The sequence below is a fragment of the Fundulus heteroclitus genome, chromosome 6 (genome assembly GCF_011125445.2).
Source record: "Fundulus heteroclitus isolate FHET01 chromosome 6, MU-UCD_Fhet_4.1, whole genome shotgun sequence".
Taxonomy (NCBI): domain Eukaryota; kingdom Metazoa; phylum Chordata; class Actinopteri; order Cyprinodontiformes; family Fundulidae; genus Fundulus; species Fundulus heteroclitus.
In genome coordinates, this window is record NC_046366.1 from 16,323,718 (window position 1) to 16,339,770 (window position 16,053).

The following is a 16,053-nucleotide window of genomic DNA, read 5'->3' on the forward strand; positions in this document are numbered from 1 at the left end:
AGCACCCCTTGTGACCCCACAAGGGATAAGTGTGTCAGAAAATGGATGGATGGAAGTTAACTATAAATATCAACTATAAAGTTAAAAACAACAACTTTTCTCACATTGAACAAATCCTATGTGAAACTCTCAGTCTGATTTGATGCCAAACAGTGCAAAAAGGGACTTTTGAGTTTTTAAACCTCTGGTAAATGTTGGGGTGATATCTAAGACTAACCAAACGGTGGTATTAGAGTCTCATTCTGATCTCTTTTGACCTGCAATGTGTGAATTACCTGAATCTCAATTATTAAAGCAGAATCCTGCAGACATGATACATGAGCAATTTTTTTGAGAACAACAAAAAAAATGCTTTAAACAATAAATACAGTGCCATGGATTTCTTTCCTTTTTTGTGACAAAAAACATTTTGTTGGTTGTCAATGTACTTTTTGATTTTATTTTTGCCATTTTTGTTAACATTTTAATTGCATTTTCCCCACATCTTCCATATATATATATGATGTTTTTAACATGATGTTTACATGGTTTGGCTGGAAATGTAAGCAAACATCCTATATTTTGCATCTCTGTTGCTTGCTGCAGTTGTTTATGCAAATAATATTCGCCGGAAGGCCCGAGTTTCATACTTTATGGTTACAAATCTGTGGCTCCAAGCTAATTAACCCCAACTGGCACCTGATTGGAAAACATAGCTGGAGGAAGTAACGTCACTCCTAATCAACAGGTGGTAATTGCCGACAGGTGCGTCAGCTGGGCGGGGTCTTACTGCGGAGGTTCCGGAGGGGAGTCAGCGGTAGCTCCGCAGAGATGGCTCTGAGGACGTCAGCCCCTTTGGCCAAAGCAACCTCTCTGTAAGAGAGTTAAGCTTTGCTGGGTTTGCTCTATTTTCCCCCTGCAGTGACCGATAACTAATAAACCATCGGCAGAAATGGCAGAAAAAACTCCTTTACTCAATTACCGACTGCCCGCCAGCTCCGCTGCACCCATCCCCGGGGATGAGTGTGAGGGGGTCGGGCAGCCGTCGGCTACAGACGCTCCCCGGTCCGCGGCCCGCAAGCTGGGAGTGATGTTCGGGGTGGTCATACCGACCTTACTGTCCATGTTTAGCGTCGTGGTGTTCCTGCGGATTGGTGAGTCCAAAAAAATAAAATAAATAATTATTAAAAATTAAAGTAAGCCGAGTCATATTGACCAAAGGATTTGCTCTATGAATGTTTTCTAAGACAACCACAGAGTTCAAACTCAGTATTTTCCTCTTAGGTACTGGTGCTTTGTCAGGTGGTGAGCGGATCAAATAAGACCAAAAGCCTTCCAGCTTTTATTCAGTTGTTTCTATTAAGTGGAGAAAAAAACATTTGGTTGAATTAGGGCTGGAGGAATCTGGAGATAGAGGCCTTCTTGACAGGTTTAATAACTTTTTTTAAGAGCTTTTCATTCATAACAGTGGCCTTCTGTTAGAAAAGCCTTCAGGATGGATTATTTACAGGATAATGTTTTGAGCAAATATATATATATATATATATATATAAGTATTATTATTATTATTATTATTATTATTATTATTATTTATTTATTTATTATTATTTATTTATTTTTTTTCATCCTAAATTTTCTCCAGAGTTTTGATTAGGCTTGTAAGTTTACAAAAAGCAAACGCTATCTACTGTCTGATAGGACTTTGGTAAAAACAGAATGCACAGGCTTCTACAGTAACACTTTTTTATGTGTGTGTGTGTGTGTGTGTGTGTGTGTATTGACCAAGAATTGTGGTTTATGCTTTGAAATAAATGTATGACTTGTAATTTTTGCAGGATTTGTTGTGGGTCAGGCAGGACTGTACCACTCCATCATCATGTTGCTGGTGGCCTACTTCATCATCACAATGACTGTTCTTTCCATTTGTGCCATCTCCACTAATGGGGCTTTAGAGGCTGGTGGTGCCTACTGTATCCTTTTTTGTTGCTCAGAGAGATTAATGCCGTAGCTTTAAAACCTCACTTGGGTGTCGTCATTAAAAATGTGACAAAGCTAAGTTATGCTCGCAGCACAGACTCCCTCTTTGCTCAGGTTTTGATTTTTTTAGATGTTTTTTCTTCTCATAGGAGATTATTTTTTTGTGTGTGTGATCTTAAAAAGAAATTCCTTTATTTTACTCCCAGACATGATTAGTCGAGCCCTGGGTGCTGAGTTTGGCGGCAGTATTGGCATCATGTTTTTTCTTGCTAATGTCTGCGGCTGTGCTCTGTATGTTTTGGGCTTGGTGGAGGCCATCGTGTCTTCCTTTGGAGTGCCAGAAGGTAAAGTTCATGTAATATGATGATACTAGACGTGTTGCGTGTACTAACGCCTTGTCTCACTGTTTCTTAGAGAGCACGGCAGGCTTTCATCAGATGTTGCCGACGGGATACTGGTGGTGCCTGCTTTATGGCACCATCCTCCTCTTTCTGTGTTTTGTAGTGTGTTTGGTAAGACTTTTTCTTTTCTTTATGAGAACAATTAAGATGGGTGAAGGTGGGTTTGCAATTTATTTGGCACATGTACAGCCAAAAATACAATAAAGGCACTCCCAGTAGCTCTAATTGCATGTTAAAAACAAATTTGACTAAAGTTAAAATTCTATATGTAGTAATAAAAAACTCTATCCAACAAACAATGTATTTATCCAAATAAATTGTAATCAACACAAGCTGTGTTTTGCATTACATGTTTCTTATTTTTAAATGGTTCGATTTCATTCTGTTTCCTAGAGATTCCAATTTAGCATCCTGAATAATTTTGTCTATGTATGAAATATTTTGAAATATCAGATCTTAGATCATAAACATATCCATGAGAAAGACTTGATGTATAATTGCTGCAGCTTAATTGAATATATCCAGATGCAAAAGGCGCAATTTTCTTCTTTTAAGTGACGAAAGAAACCCCTTTAAAAAAAATAAAATAAAAAATCAATCAAATGAATTTGCAAGTCTAATTTTAAAATTATCAATACAAGGAAAGAGCAAACATTTATTTCAGAGTTGGTCAACCATATTCATGACCTCTGATATTCACAAAAGAGAAGCCATCCAAACTTTGTAAATTTCTGCTGCAGATGAGCAAAAGACAGTCTTCAGATCCAAATAAAGAGTTATAAAAGTATTTATACCTCCTGGAAGTTTTCATTTAGTTATGTAAGATCCACCAATTTTAATATATTGGGATTTATGTGATTTAAAACGACATAATGCAGGACACACATTTTTGTGAACTTGTTTAATTCTGCAGTATTTGTATTGAAACCATCGTAGTGCTTGAACGGTGGCTATCGCAGTTGAATTTTCCTATCGGTTCAAACAGTTCATGCTTTCATCACCATGGCCCTCCGTTTGGGGGGTGAAAAACCCTCCACTTCAAAAGACCGTTTTGTGGCAAAAACCACCAAATGTCTGGTCACTACATGTTTCAACAGGTCACTTTCCCTCGTCCTGATCACCGCAGCCAGAAGTGCCACTTAAAACCCCCATTGCTCTTCTGTCTCTCTTGGAACAAAGCTTAGAGTTTAACGCTTAATTTAATCAAGTTTTTCATGCAGGAATGTGTGCGGAGGAAATTAATACTGCACATTCCTCCGAATACTCAAGCCCCACTATGAAACGTGGCAGCAGTAGCTAGCATCATGCAGGGATGGACCAGGATGGAAAACCACTGTTAGAGGCTGATCAAGACTTGAGATTGCATTGACCAAATCAAAGTTTAGACTTAACTCCAACCTAAAATCTGTGGTGAGACAAGACTGCTGTTCAGCAGATTTTTCAAAAAATAATGGGCATAAATTTAGGTCTAGACATGTTAAGCTGGTAGAAATAATTTATCTGGAACCATGATTGCAGCAGTGGTGCTTCTAAAAGCAATGACTACAGGAGTTCTCCATCACATTACACTTCTGAATCTTTGTTCAAACTGAACATGCATAAATATACTTTGAGAGTTTAAGGACTTTGGCAGGGCTCCTTCGGTGGCTTTAAAGTTTAAAGAGTTTCCAGCTTTCTGAATTGGCGTTTTCTGTCGGGTTCTGTGAAATTCATTATCTTCAGTTAAAACCTAACCTAATATGTGAGTTCTAGTCTGCCATCGTGTTTTTCTGGCACGTTAATCCCAGTTAAACAGGTGCCATTCTTTAAATTTCAAAACTACATGCCAAATCCCGAAGAAAGCACAGAGAAGGCTCTTATCCTGGGGCAAGTTTAATATCTGCCACAGTATATTGAGTTAGTAACACATCTGTGTCTCTGAGGCTTAAAGAAACGTGAGAATCCGTAACATGAGGTCATCCCTTGTGAAAATTTCAATAAAATGTAATGGAATAAAACTACCACAATGTAGGGTGGGGTGGGGGGGGGGGACGATACAGCTACAGGTGTCACGCTCCACTGGCCAGCCTACAGTGTTGGTTAGAGAAGAGGGACATGGAAAAGCTGCATTGAGGTCCCTGAAGGGAGGCTTTCACATCTTTAAGCAAATTGCTATGTAGGGATACAGCAATTGTGCATAAAGGGAGTTTTGCAGTTTACCATTTATAATTTCACAGTTCTGCAGAAAATGTCCGTATTGTTGAATCAAACTTGTCTTTTACAGGTGGGAGCCCACATTTATGCCAAAGCTACCTTTATCATTTTTATCATCGTCCTGACTGTTCTGGCTTCAATCGTCATCAGTTTTTTCGTTGTGGGGCACACCGTGGTGATCCTTCCCGAAACCTCTCTAACCAACAGTACAAGAAGGACTGCTAACTATACGGGCCTCTGGCTCGGCACGTTGAAGGACAACCTTTTCTGTAAGTGGAAAACAAGTTTGCAAACTTCTTTTGATGGATGAAAACGTATATTCAGTATTTTTTTTATTTTTTTTTAAGTAATCTCTGACCTATGTTAATGATTAAGCCCTGTTTTTTACCCCCGTCAAGCTAATTACACAGTTGACTACACCACTGGCAGCGTGATGAGTTTCGCCCGAGTTTTTGCAGTCCTGTTCAACGGGTGCACAGGAATCATGGCAGGCTCCAACATGTCAGGTATACTGCTGTGACTGAAGCTGGATATAATAATAATAATAATAATAATAATAATAATAATAATAATAATAATAATAATAATAATAATAATAATAATAATAATAATAATAATAATAATAATAATAATAATAATAATAATAATAATAAAAAATAAAATAAAGCAGCAGCTCTGGAACAGGAGTTGGGTGCAAAGTTTGGAACAAAGCTTTTTCTTTAAAATTGTTCTGAACACTTTATCGAGCTGAATGATGGTTGCTTCAGCTTTGACTAGTTTGAGTGAAAAGCTGGCAAAACTCCTTGGTTTGCTGGAAATGGTTTTGTCACTGATTCAACCTGAAAGCAGGTTTTCATTCTCCCTGCTGAGGAATTAAATGTCCTTAAGGCTCAATATTTAGCGATGAATTACTCGTGATTCTTTGGTTAGCGCCTATTAATCAACTAAATGAGGCCTAATCTCCTCATGGAACAAGCTGCAAATTGTTAAGGAGACACTTACAGTGCCACTTTGCTCAATCTTTCACCAAGCCCCATTTTGACAATTATGTAAGATTATTCCAGTTTGTTTTGGCTCATGATTAGAAGCACGGGTGGTGTTGGACTCCTTTTACTGAGACATATAACCCAGGATGCATGTATGCTGTGCCCCAGTAAAATTCCACATTTCAGAAATGTATGAGTGTATTTAATGTAAAAACCATGCATAAAATCCACCTGTTGTGGGTTTCCCTCCAATAGTCCATATTTTGATATTCCATTTAATTTAAATTGTCTAAATACACCTATAAACTAGCTCTGTCCCTTGATAGTCTTGCACAGCAGACTAGAGGTAAAATGTGATACATTTAAAATCTAATAAACCAAATTTTATCTTAAAATCAATCGATGATGGATTATTCTCCCAACTTCTTGTTAGGGAAGGATCTACGCACCTAAAAGGAGACTTTTGTCAGACTTTTCACGTGTCTCACTTTAATATTTTTTTTTATTTTTTTTTGTCCAATAACTGCAGGTTAGTTTAATGGAGGAAGAGGTTTGTTTTAATTATTACCACTGTTAATCTAAGTTTTTAAAAATCATTTTTGTAGCCATCTGTTAAAAAAATCTGTATGTATGTAACATATTTTAGTACCACAGATGAGCAGAAAGATGAGGAACCACAAGTGTACATTTTTAAAGGAATAAGGACAGAATGAAAAATCATGCACTGCAGATCAGATGTCCTGATGGTCCAGTTCTCTTTAGTCCAGACAATTCAAGGCATACTAGGTTCAGCTCCTCATTCAAGATGTTGCGCTGATTTTTAACAAAAGGGTTGCAAATGTGTATTTACCTTGTAGAAACGGCCTTTGCTGTGTTATCAGGTGATCTGAAAAACCCCGGCTTCTCCATCCCAAGAGGAACGCTTGCAGCTGTTCTTACAACCTTCATCGCGTACAATCTGCTGAGTCTGCTGGCTGCAGGATCCTGTGACCGGTTGGCGAGATAAATCACACACAAAGCTGCAAAAATGTTTCTAAAACTTGAATAGTTTTGACTTTCACAGTCTTTCCATGAAAAATAAATTGCTGTTTTTTGGTAAATGCAGTCGAATGAGATGAACAAACATGTGATGGTTCATATTTCTTGACTCGTGCATAGTTACCTTCTGCAGAGAGACTACAGCTTTCTGGGAGACATCAATGTATGGCCACCCATGGTGACAGTTGGTATCTACTCCTCCGCCATGTCTGCTGCAATGAGTAACCTTATAGGAGCTTCCAGGATCCTGTATGCTCTGGCCAAAGATAACTTACTGGGTGAGAATGTGAAAGGTGTTGCTGCTAAACTGCCTGCAGAGTCTACATCTATCAATGTACAACAACCTTTAGCATTCTTTAACGGATAAAGATTCACCTGTAGCATTTTGTTGATTGGAATTGATTTAAACTGCAGAAATGAAGCTCAGACGAGCACAAGTGAAAAATGAGGTGTTTGAAGCAGGGTGATTATGCCTGGAACAAAGATTTAATCATTCAGCGATCGTTTAGTTCATCTTGATCCATAGTTTACCTCTAATTAAGCCTCTCTTCTGTAAAGCTTGTCTAAACATTTTATTATTCATCCATCTGTTTAGAATTGGCCTCGTTCCTGATTGTGACAAAATGTCGCTTGTTACTGACTTTCATGGTGGAGGCATTTTAATTTTGAAGCCATAGTTTGTCAACAGATGGCTTGCTCTGTTCACTCAGAAGAAGGGAAAAAAAAAAAAAAAAGAAGCCTTTCTATTGTGTGTGTGTTCGGCTTCACGAGTGCAGGATGACTCAGTTGTTTTTGATTTTTGGAAGATGAGCAATTCGAGAGATTTTCCTAATGTTCCACATTTTGTACAGGTGGTGTCCTGGCGCCAGCGAGGAGAACATCCCACAGTGGGAACCCCTGGGTTTCTGTACTTATCTCCTGGTTGCTTGTACAGGTAGATCTTCACTAAACTCAGTATTTTCCTTTAGCTTATGGCATAATGATTTAGAGGATGGATTCCATTTAACCTTCCATGTTTACCCCCAGATACCATCGATGTTTCAGACTTTGGATGAGAACTGTTCAATAATCTCGTACCCTTATCCATCATTTCTGCAGGAGCCTGCTAATGAGCTGTTTACCCTCAGTAAAAAAAAAAAAAAAAAAGTCAGAATGGGTTTCTAACCGAAAAAATGCATTAAAAAGATTCTATTCTGTGATTTTTGTCCCCAGTTGCTTCTACTTTGCAACAATACTAACGGCCGGTTGTGGGATATTTACTAAGGCTATTACTTGAATGGACGTATTATTATATATTAACACAATGTTAGAATTCCTCCTGAGTGACCCATTATTTCACAGATGCTTGTAGTGGTAGTCCACATGACTCAGTGGTGGATTTTATACATGTCGCCACTGAAATGATTGAAACACCTGAATTCAGTGAATCAGAAAGGTGATGCAGTATAATGTATGTCAGGATGACATAAATATTATACTCTATTGCCCAAAATTAACACTTCCAAAGGTTTAACAGGACTGGGAATGTTTAAGGGAAGTCTTCTGTCCAATAAAAACTGTTTTATTTCCATTTTGCTTATAATGGCCGACAATAATAATAATAATAATAATAATAATAATAATAATAATAATAATAATAATAATAATAATAATACATTTTATTTAACAGTGCCTTTCATGACACTCAAGGTCACTTTACAGAGAACAAAAAAAATCAAAACACTAACAAGCAATAGTTAATGCACTATTGTAGTTAACATATGGTGGATTTGTGATGGGTCAAAATGTGACAATCTTAAGGTACCAGTAAATACAACACCAAAACTGGAATCAAGAAACATAAATGATTGAACTTTAAAATGAGCTGTTTTAGATCCGCTTATGTAACTGCTTAGAGTATTATGTCCCGTCTTCTAGATTTTACATTTATCAAACAAATGAGGCCAATAGTTTGAATTCTTTCAACAAGATGGCTGTATTTTGTTATTTTAAACACATTTTTAATGTCATACAAATACTTCGGTAATGGTGGTAGTAGTAGTGAATATTGTATTAAAATCTCAGTGTTAAACAATCATTGATGCAGGTATAAACTAATACCTTCTGAATTTATGTAATAGGCAGAATGTAGAACAAGAAATTAAGTCTGGAAACATATTTTCCAGGGACCATGCATTGATGTCTTGTGTAAAGTTAAATCACTAATTCTGCTCATGGTAGATATATTGGGGAGGGGGGGTGAAGCTGTCATAATTATTTAATAAACAGTCAAATTCAATGACATCTTATTGTTCAGATGGACCCAAGTGTTTTAAATTGTCTGAGACTTTGGTCATGGGGCAGTTGCATTCTCTTTGTCAGCTGTATTAAATAAATTGAAGTCATATGTTCCTTCCACTAGGTGGTGCTGTTTGCTGGGAAATTGAACACCATAGCTGGCATTGTTACCATCTTCTTCTTGTTGGTGTATGCTGCTGTAAATCTGGCCTGTTTAGCACTTGAATGGGCGTCTGCACCAAATTTCAGGTATTTTTATTTAATTTTTTTTTTAAAGGAAGCAGCAGGGATTTACCAGTTTTGGGAGTTAGCTGTACACCTTTTACCTTAACCTGTTTTTGTTTTTAGACCATCTTTCCGTTGTTTCACATGGCACACCTGCACTCTTGGGATCTTTGGATGCCTGGTTATGATGTTCTTGATCAGTTCTATTCACGCTTTTGCCAGCATAGCATTTATGCTGCTCCTCTGGATGCTCATACACTACCTGGGGCCCATCAGCAACTGGGGCTACGTCAGTCAAGCTCTCATCTTCCATCAGGTATACAAACTTTTTCTTGCTATAAATTAATGGGTTACTACTATTAAGAAAAACAGATACACAAGAATCTCTGTTTGCAGGTGAACTTTTGCTAAACTCTTTGGGCTGTGTGCAAACCTGTTTGGCATAATGCTAAAACTGGCTACGTTTACATGGATGAGAGTAATCAGAATTAAGGGCCGATCGGAATAAGGTCATGTAAACAAGCCAAACGGAATATTTAATGATTGGATTAAGCTCAATCAGGATGAAATCCTTTAAAAGCCATGCCAATTTTCCTCCACTTCACAATTAGGTGCTACATTTTGTTAACCTGCCAAAAGAAATCCTATGCATTGAACTTTGTGGCTGTAACTTGACAAACACTCAATACTTTTTTCATGACAAAGTAAATATGGAACATTTAATGTAAATTATTTCTGTTCTTATAGGTGCGTAAGTATTTGTTGTTGCTGGATGTGCGTAAGGACCATGTGAAGTTCTGGAGGCCACAGGTGCTGCTTATGGTTGCAAACCCTCGCACCTGTACGAGTCTCATGACCTTCATCAATGACCTGAAGAAAAGTGGCCTGTACGTCCTGGGACATGTGAAGCTGGGGCTGCTTGGTAAGTATAAGGAGACATTTCATGTTCAAACAGCCTTTTTGTTTTTAAACAAATGGGCTATATAATGCATTTGACTTACAGGTACTCCTATACAATTAAATTCTTGGGTCATCTTCCAAAACCTCATCGCTTATTGATAGTCAAAAAGTCGTTTTTAATAGTACATCCTTCTGTTAAAATAACAATTTCTATTCTTTAATCACCTTTGTGACAAAACAAAAACATCTCAAGGTTACTTTATTTATACCTGTAGATAGATTTGTTTAGTAGGGGTTTAGGACACATACATACCCACGTACACTATGTGAAAAATGTACCCAAAACCATTTACATCAACATCAGAACATGCTCCAAGTGCTAGAGGCTCCACTAGTCATAATATAGCAGGACACATAAGCTTAAAATTAAAAAAAGCCGGCCTGTAAAAATAAATAAAAGGACAGATAAAAACACATCACATTAACATACTGAGCTGTGATCAACATTTCTTTAAAAGAAATCTGTTCAGAAAATAAATGTTAAATATGTGTAATACCCTGACTGTAGAAATATTCACATCCTTAAAGATGATGTATGCCTTGAGATGACATGTTTCATGATTTGGCGCTATATAAATAAAATTGAATGTATGTTTTGATTTACCTCAGCATTCAGTATTTTTGAGTACATCAAGTTTCATAAACCATAAATTAAAGTCTGACTGTTCTAGATGGAGGGCTGTAAACTGAACCTTCTGTCAAAAGAGACATCCAGAAAAAATTCAGGCCCAGTTATAATTTATAGCCTTGAGGTAAACACTGTTGAACATTGGGCTTCATTTCAAAAAGGAAAGTTTGGCACAAGAACACTCAACATTATAAAAAAAACTGATTTTTTTTTTTAATCTTTATGTAAAAATCATTGGTTCCAATTGCTGGTAAATTGTGGCTCAGACGTTTAGGTTTTTCAGCAGCAGTGAGTCAACATATATCCAAATCCACAAGTATTATGGTTACTATTAGCAAATGTTTATAATAAGAAAAGTAAAATTTTCTCAAATCATTTTCTGTAAGCCAGACCAGTTGGCCTGTCTGATTTAGTTGCTTTCCAGTTCACCAGTTCAGGTGCCAAGATACACATTTTTCTTAAGACTCAACAAAATGACATGTTGACATGACAGATCAGTCTGAAAGAGGTGCCCCATTATGTTAGTCTAGCTGTTCCCAAAATATAATCAGGCAATCCTGGCATGTTTTTTCTGCTGAGACCAGAAACTACAATCTTTCCACAATGGCAAAAAAATCATATTCCTGCAGACTTCATCGTCACTGCATTGATGCATTTACCACGTCCAAAGTTTTGGTAACAACGTAACCACCACATTCTACATGATTCTGTTATTTACCCAGAGGTTGATTGTAACATAAGATGTCATTATGCATCCACCTTCTGTGCCTCTTTGTGATTACGCAGATAATTTGCCAACCGATCCCCTGCAGAGCTCCTACGACTCCTGGCTGTCCTTGGTGGATCATTTAAAAATCAAGGCCTTTGTAAACCTGACTCTGGCTGATTCTGTTCGGCATGGAGTTCAGAATCTGCTGTTCATCTCAGGCTTTGGTAGGATCCCTCTGCTCTATTTTAAAGTCTTCTCTGATATGTATGTGATTATGGTGTTAATAATCCTACTGGTTTTAGGTGGAATGAGGCCAAACACTCTTGTTTTGGGTTTTTATGATGATTGTACACCTGAGGACGGCCTTGGCTCTGATGGGTCGTGTCCAAACGCAGATTCTGGACAGCAGAGCATCTTCTTTCCACGGGTCCGAAGGCCTGATGAACCTAAATACCTCCAGGAAGGGGAATATGTGTCCATTATTGCCGACGCTGTTAAAATGGGAAAGAATGTGGCTCTGGCTCGTTATTTGAATCAGTTCAACCGGGAGGAAGTCTTGGGCCTCCAAAGCTCAGTGGGACCATTTGTGGACTTGTGGCCTCTGAACCTTCTTCATCCAAACAGCCACGGATACGTGAACATCTGCTCCCTGTTCCTGCTGCAGCTGGCCTGCGTCCTCCAAGAAAGCCGGGCCTGGAACCGGGCAAGACTTCGCCTCTTCCTGTGTGTGGAGGCGGGCTGTACGCTGCCGGAGGACGAGGAGGAGAAGCTCCAGAAGATGCTGAAGGAACTGAGGATATCGGCTCAGGTCCAAACTGTGGTCTGGGACCAGGTGGTGGCAATGCACTGGCAGAGACAAGGAGGGAGAGGAGGAGAGGAAGATTTTCTACAGAACGATGAGATGAGGTCGAGACCAGAAGATGAGAATCAAGATGGCGCCCAAATGTTTCCCTATAACGCTTCTCATTTAACAGATGAGTATATCTGTGCTGTCAACAGCTTGATTTGTCGCCATGGCTCTCCTAAGCCAGCTGTGCGGTTTTTGTATTTGCCCCACCCACCAGCAGATACCAGCCGTTATCACGCCTACCTTCGTCAAGTGGACTCGTTAAGTAGGGACCTTGGCCCGACGCTGCTCATCCATGGAATCACTCATGTTGTCACTACTGACCTCTAAATCTTTATCAGCATCTCTGAACTTAACGACCAAAGCAGCAGTTTACCTAGAATACTATGATTAAGAGTAAGCCTGCTGATTTTTAGTTTGAAACAGGTTCTTGGGCGTTTTAGGCGTCACTTAGACCAAAGTAAAACATATTTTCAAATTTTTATAACAAAAGTGACAAAAAACCCAACGATGTCCTTGTGTATGTTTATCGTTTGGCCAGGGTTTGAAATTTGTTGCATAAGGGTGTGGACTTGGTGTTTGTGTACTTTGACTTCTTATACTTGTTATATTAAAATTAATTCTCAAAAGCTTTGTGTTAATTTTTGAAAAACGGTGCCATAAAGTCTTGGGCATAAGTCATGGGGGGCAGGCCCGTATTAAGACTATACCTCCAAGCCCCCCCCCCCCCCCCCTTACTCGTGCTGTCCTCCGGTCAAAAACACCAGACATAATCAAGGGGATTTCTGTAATGTAATTTACTATTTACTAACTTACACAACTACATGTAGGCATATGAGCAGTGAGCAATATTCAAATATCTCATTTTAAAATGTTGAAATCAAAAAAATCTTGATTTATTTATCATTATTATTTTGACCTCAGTGTTCACAAAACGAATAATGCATGGTCTTTCAACAATTTCAAGTAAATATAACAATTTATGAAAAATATATTTTTAAAGCATGTGTCATGTAGTGCCCCCCCATGGTTGGTGCCCCTGGGCACTGGCCCACTGGCCCTTATGGATAATCTGGCCCTTATGGATAATCTGGCCCTGATAGGGGGGCGTAAATTGAAAGCTTTTTTTTTTTTTCCTTTTTTTTTTAAATACGATGAGGTATAATTAGCCCCAGTTACCTCATGTAGAAATATAAATGCCATCATGTTTTTCTAAATGTTGGTTCTTACTATTTTAGCCTGTTGTGGAAGGTCCAGAGAGCCACTTGTGGCTCCAGGTTGCAGACCCCTGATCTAAATGAACAACGGGTGCTGCTTATGTCTGGGTCTGCATTGGATAGTAGAATGGGTAAAGCCTTGCACTTGTTAGTTTACTGAACATTTCTTATGGGAATGAAGTTCACTTCATAGATTGGTTGGTTAATAATAGGTGATCAAGGCGTTTTGCCAGCTGATGAAGCAGAGCTCTGTGTGGCAAATGCCACACTTGCTCTGACGAAATTTCCATGAGTTCATTCTGGCTGAGCACAGACGCAGACATGCGCGTCGCTGACAAACGGCATGTGGGAGGAGAGTGCATTCCCAGATGGAGGCAGGTTTGGCTCCATCCAAGAAAAATGGCCAGCATAGATGCTCTGACCTGCATCGTGTTTGCTTGGCTCAAGATTAACTTTATGTGGAAGTGAGAGATGCGCAGCTGTTTTCTCACAGCCTGCGATGGCTCAGATCAGATGGATGAATGTCTGCGCTCTTCACTTCCTAAACCAAAAAGGTAGAGAGGGGAAGAGCTGACTCACTTCCGGATGGCGGGGAGATTTACTGATGGGAGACGAGCACTCTAAACCACATACATTTTGTTGTGACCTGCTTGGCTGCTGCCGGCTTGTGATTTTTATTTATTCATTTGTTTTTTTTTAAAAGGTGGAACATCGGCTTCTATTTAAGGCACTTAGAGAAATGTAATCAAACAAAAATAAATCTCACAGTTGCTTCCACCTCCAGGAGAAATATTAAAGCATTTAATCATCTTTTTTTTTTTTCTCTCGGCGTATGGATTACCTGAAAAAAGACGCGTACAAAAGAGCATGTTTTATAAAAACAGAAAATAAAACTTGGCCATTTATGATGATTACACAAAATGGCCACAATTATCTGCAGTTAAAATTAAATTGAAATCGACCTTAGGAGTTCCACTTCCAAGTACCTTGTGCCGTTTATTGAAGCTAGGATCCAAAACTTTTTTTTTCTTTACAAAGGTCACAGTTTAATTCTCTAGTAACTCACCCATGAAAAAAAAAGTTACAAAGTTATTTGTTAAAATGGATTGACATTCGGGGGGGGCAGGGTGTTGCATTTAAAACAAACAATGCAAAAAGCCCCTGAGTAAAAGAACATGCATATTTTGTAAGCGAGATTCTTCCGTCCAAACTCTTTATAGACATTTCTGATGTTTTTTTTTTGCACTCTAATCTTCAGTTTTGAAATATTTTAGATTTCGCTCCAAATCAGATGACTGAGCAATTCTCATAGTTTTGCTTTCTGTATTTAATTAAAACTTTGGGACTATCGTCTTGCTTGGAACTAACGCCCGTGTCATCTTCATTTCACTGTCTAACTCTTCTGTTGCCAACCCTAAACAATTTCACAATGTTTTTTTCTCTCCAAGAGAGGAGTCTTGCGTACTTGATGTGCAAAGAGGCAATTGTGTTGAGTGCATTACTTTTTTAAATTGTAAAAACTGAACCAGCACCTTCCAATTCCTTCTGCAAGGGATCCTGGATCTTGGACAACTGTTTCTGATTATTCTTTTCACTTCTCTGTCAGAAATCACACAAAGGGCACCTGGCCAAGGTCGATTTAGGGTGAAACTAATGTTCTTTCCACTTCAGTGCTCACTGGGACGTTCAGAAGTTTAGAAATGCAGTTTCAACCATTGTTATCAGCATTTTTTTTTGAAACGGGGAGCTTTGGTGGAGGTTCCTGTGCTTTTGCCCAATCCAAGCAATCATTTGCTTGGATTGAGACCTTTTTTTTATAGGGTATCAGTTAATAAACTGGTGGATATTGATTTGCAAATAGCAAAACGGTTTTATCTTTTTACACATTCTTTTTACACATTCGTCTAATAATTTTCCTCTGTTAAATTTTTACACATTTACTTTGTATTTTATATGTTGATTATATTTGGGGATGCTGACATCTATGAATTTCATGTTAATGACGCTCATTTAAAAACTTTTTTGACTATAATTCAAAATATCTGCTGCATAAATATTAGGATTCTGCTTCTTTGATGGGTAGATCTTTCCTTTTAACATCTGAGGAGCTCTTTGAGCGGGTGTGGATGCTGATTGGTCCTGGAAACAGGAAGATTCCTGGATTTCTTCAAAACTAGAAGCTGCTGCATGTGGTTTCATCGTTGGCACACAGGTTTTTGTCTGAAACGCTTCTTCTGATCCGTAGCCCGTTCTATCTGTGGCCTGCGTCACGTTTGCACCACAACTTACGTATATTTTCACCAGCCCACGCGCTGCTGAAAAACTGCACGTAGGAGGGAGGTAGGGTGTTACCAGACTGAGGCAAGCCTTATAAGGGGATCCAACATCCACGCTCAAAATATCTTAATCACTTGTTCAACTACATGTCAGAATAACAAGGAGAGGTACTGGCACAGCTTTACACACGCACGCACAAATGTCGCTGTCACATGTTACATCGTCTCAGCAGTTTTGGGTGTCAAGGGTGATTCCTTCACTGACTCTGGGAGCTTAATGCCTTAGCAGCTGTATGATGAACACGTATAGAAAGCCTGTTTATCAACCGACTAGCCGCCC

General features: G+C 38.6%; 1 protein-coding gene across 1 annotated transcript; it reads left to right on the forward strand.

The window, feature by feature from the left end:
- Positions 1 to 727: 727 nt before the first annotated feature.
- LOC105937578 (solute carrier family 12 member 9) lies at positions 728 to 12,856 on the forward strand. Its single transcript, XM_012878962.3, has 14 exons — positions 728 to 1,133; positions 1,815 to 1,949; positions 2,163 to 2,300; positions 2,371 to 2,468; positions 4,621 to 4,819; positions 4,949 to 5,056; positions 6,418 to 6,529; positions 6,695 to 6,852; positions 7,426 to 7,508; positions 8,976 to 9,100; positions 9,200 to 9,392; positions 9,824 to 9,998; positions 11,451 to 11,597; positions 11,676 to 12,856. Exons 1-14 carry the CDS (start codon positions 932 to 934, stop codon positions 12,548 to 12,550), a joined length of 2,748 nt encoding a protein of 915 aa, XP_012734416.2. The 5' UTR covers positions 728 to 931; the 3' UTR covers positions 12,551 to 12,856.
- The last annotated feature ends 3,197 nt before the right edge of the window (positions 12,857 to 16,053 follow it).

Bases quoted from the DNA above. Each gene is read 5' to 3' on its own strand.
- LOC105937578 (XM_012878962.3), top strand. From the start codon at position 932: ATGGCAGAAAAAACTCCTTTACTCAATTACCGACTGCCCGCCAGCTCC. The intron at 2,301-2,370 runs GTAAAGTTCATG...ACTGTTTCTTAG, and splicing joins TTCCTTTGGAGTGCCAGAAG to AGAGCACGGCAGGCTTTCAT. The intron at 9,101-9,199 runs GTATTTTTATTT...TTTTGTTTTTAG, and splicing joins GCGTCTGCACCAAATTTCAG to ACCATCTTTCCGTTGTTTCA.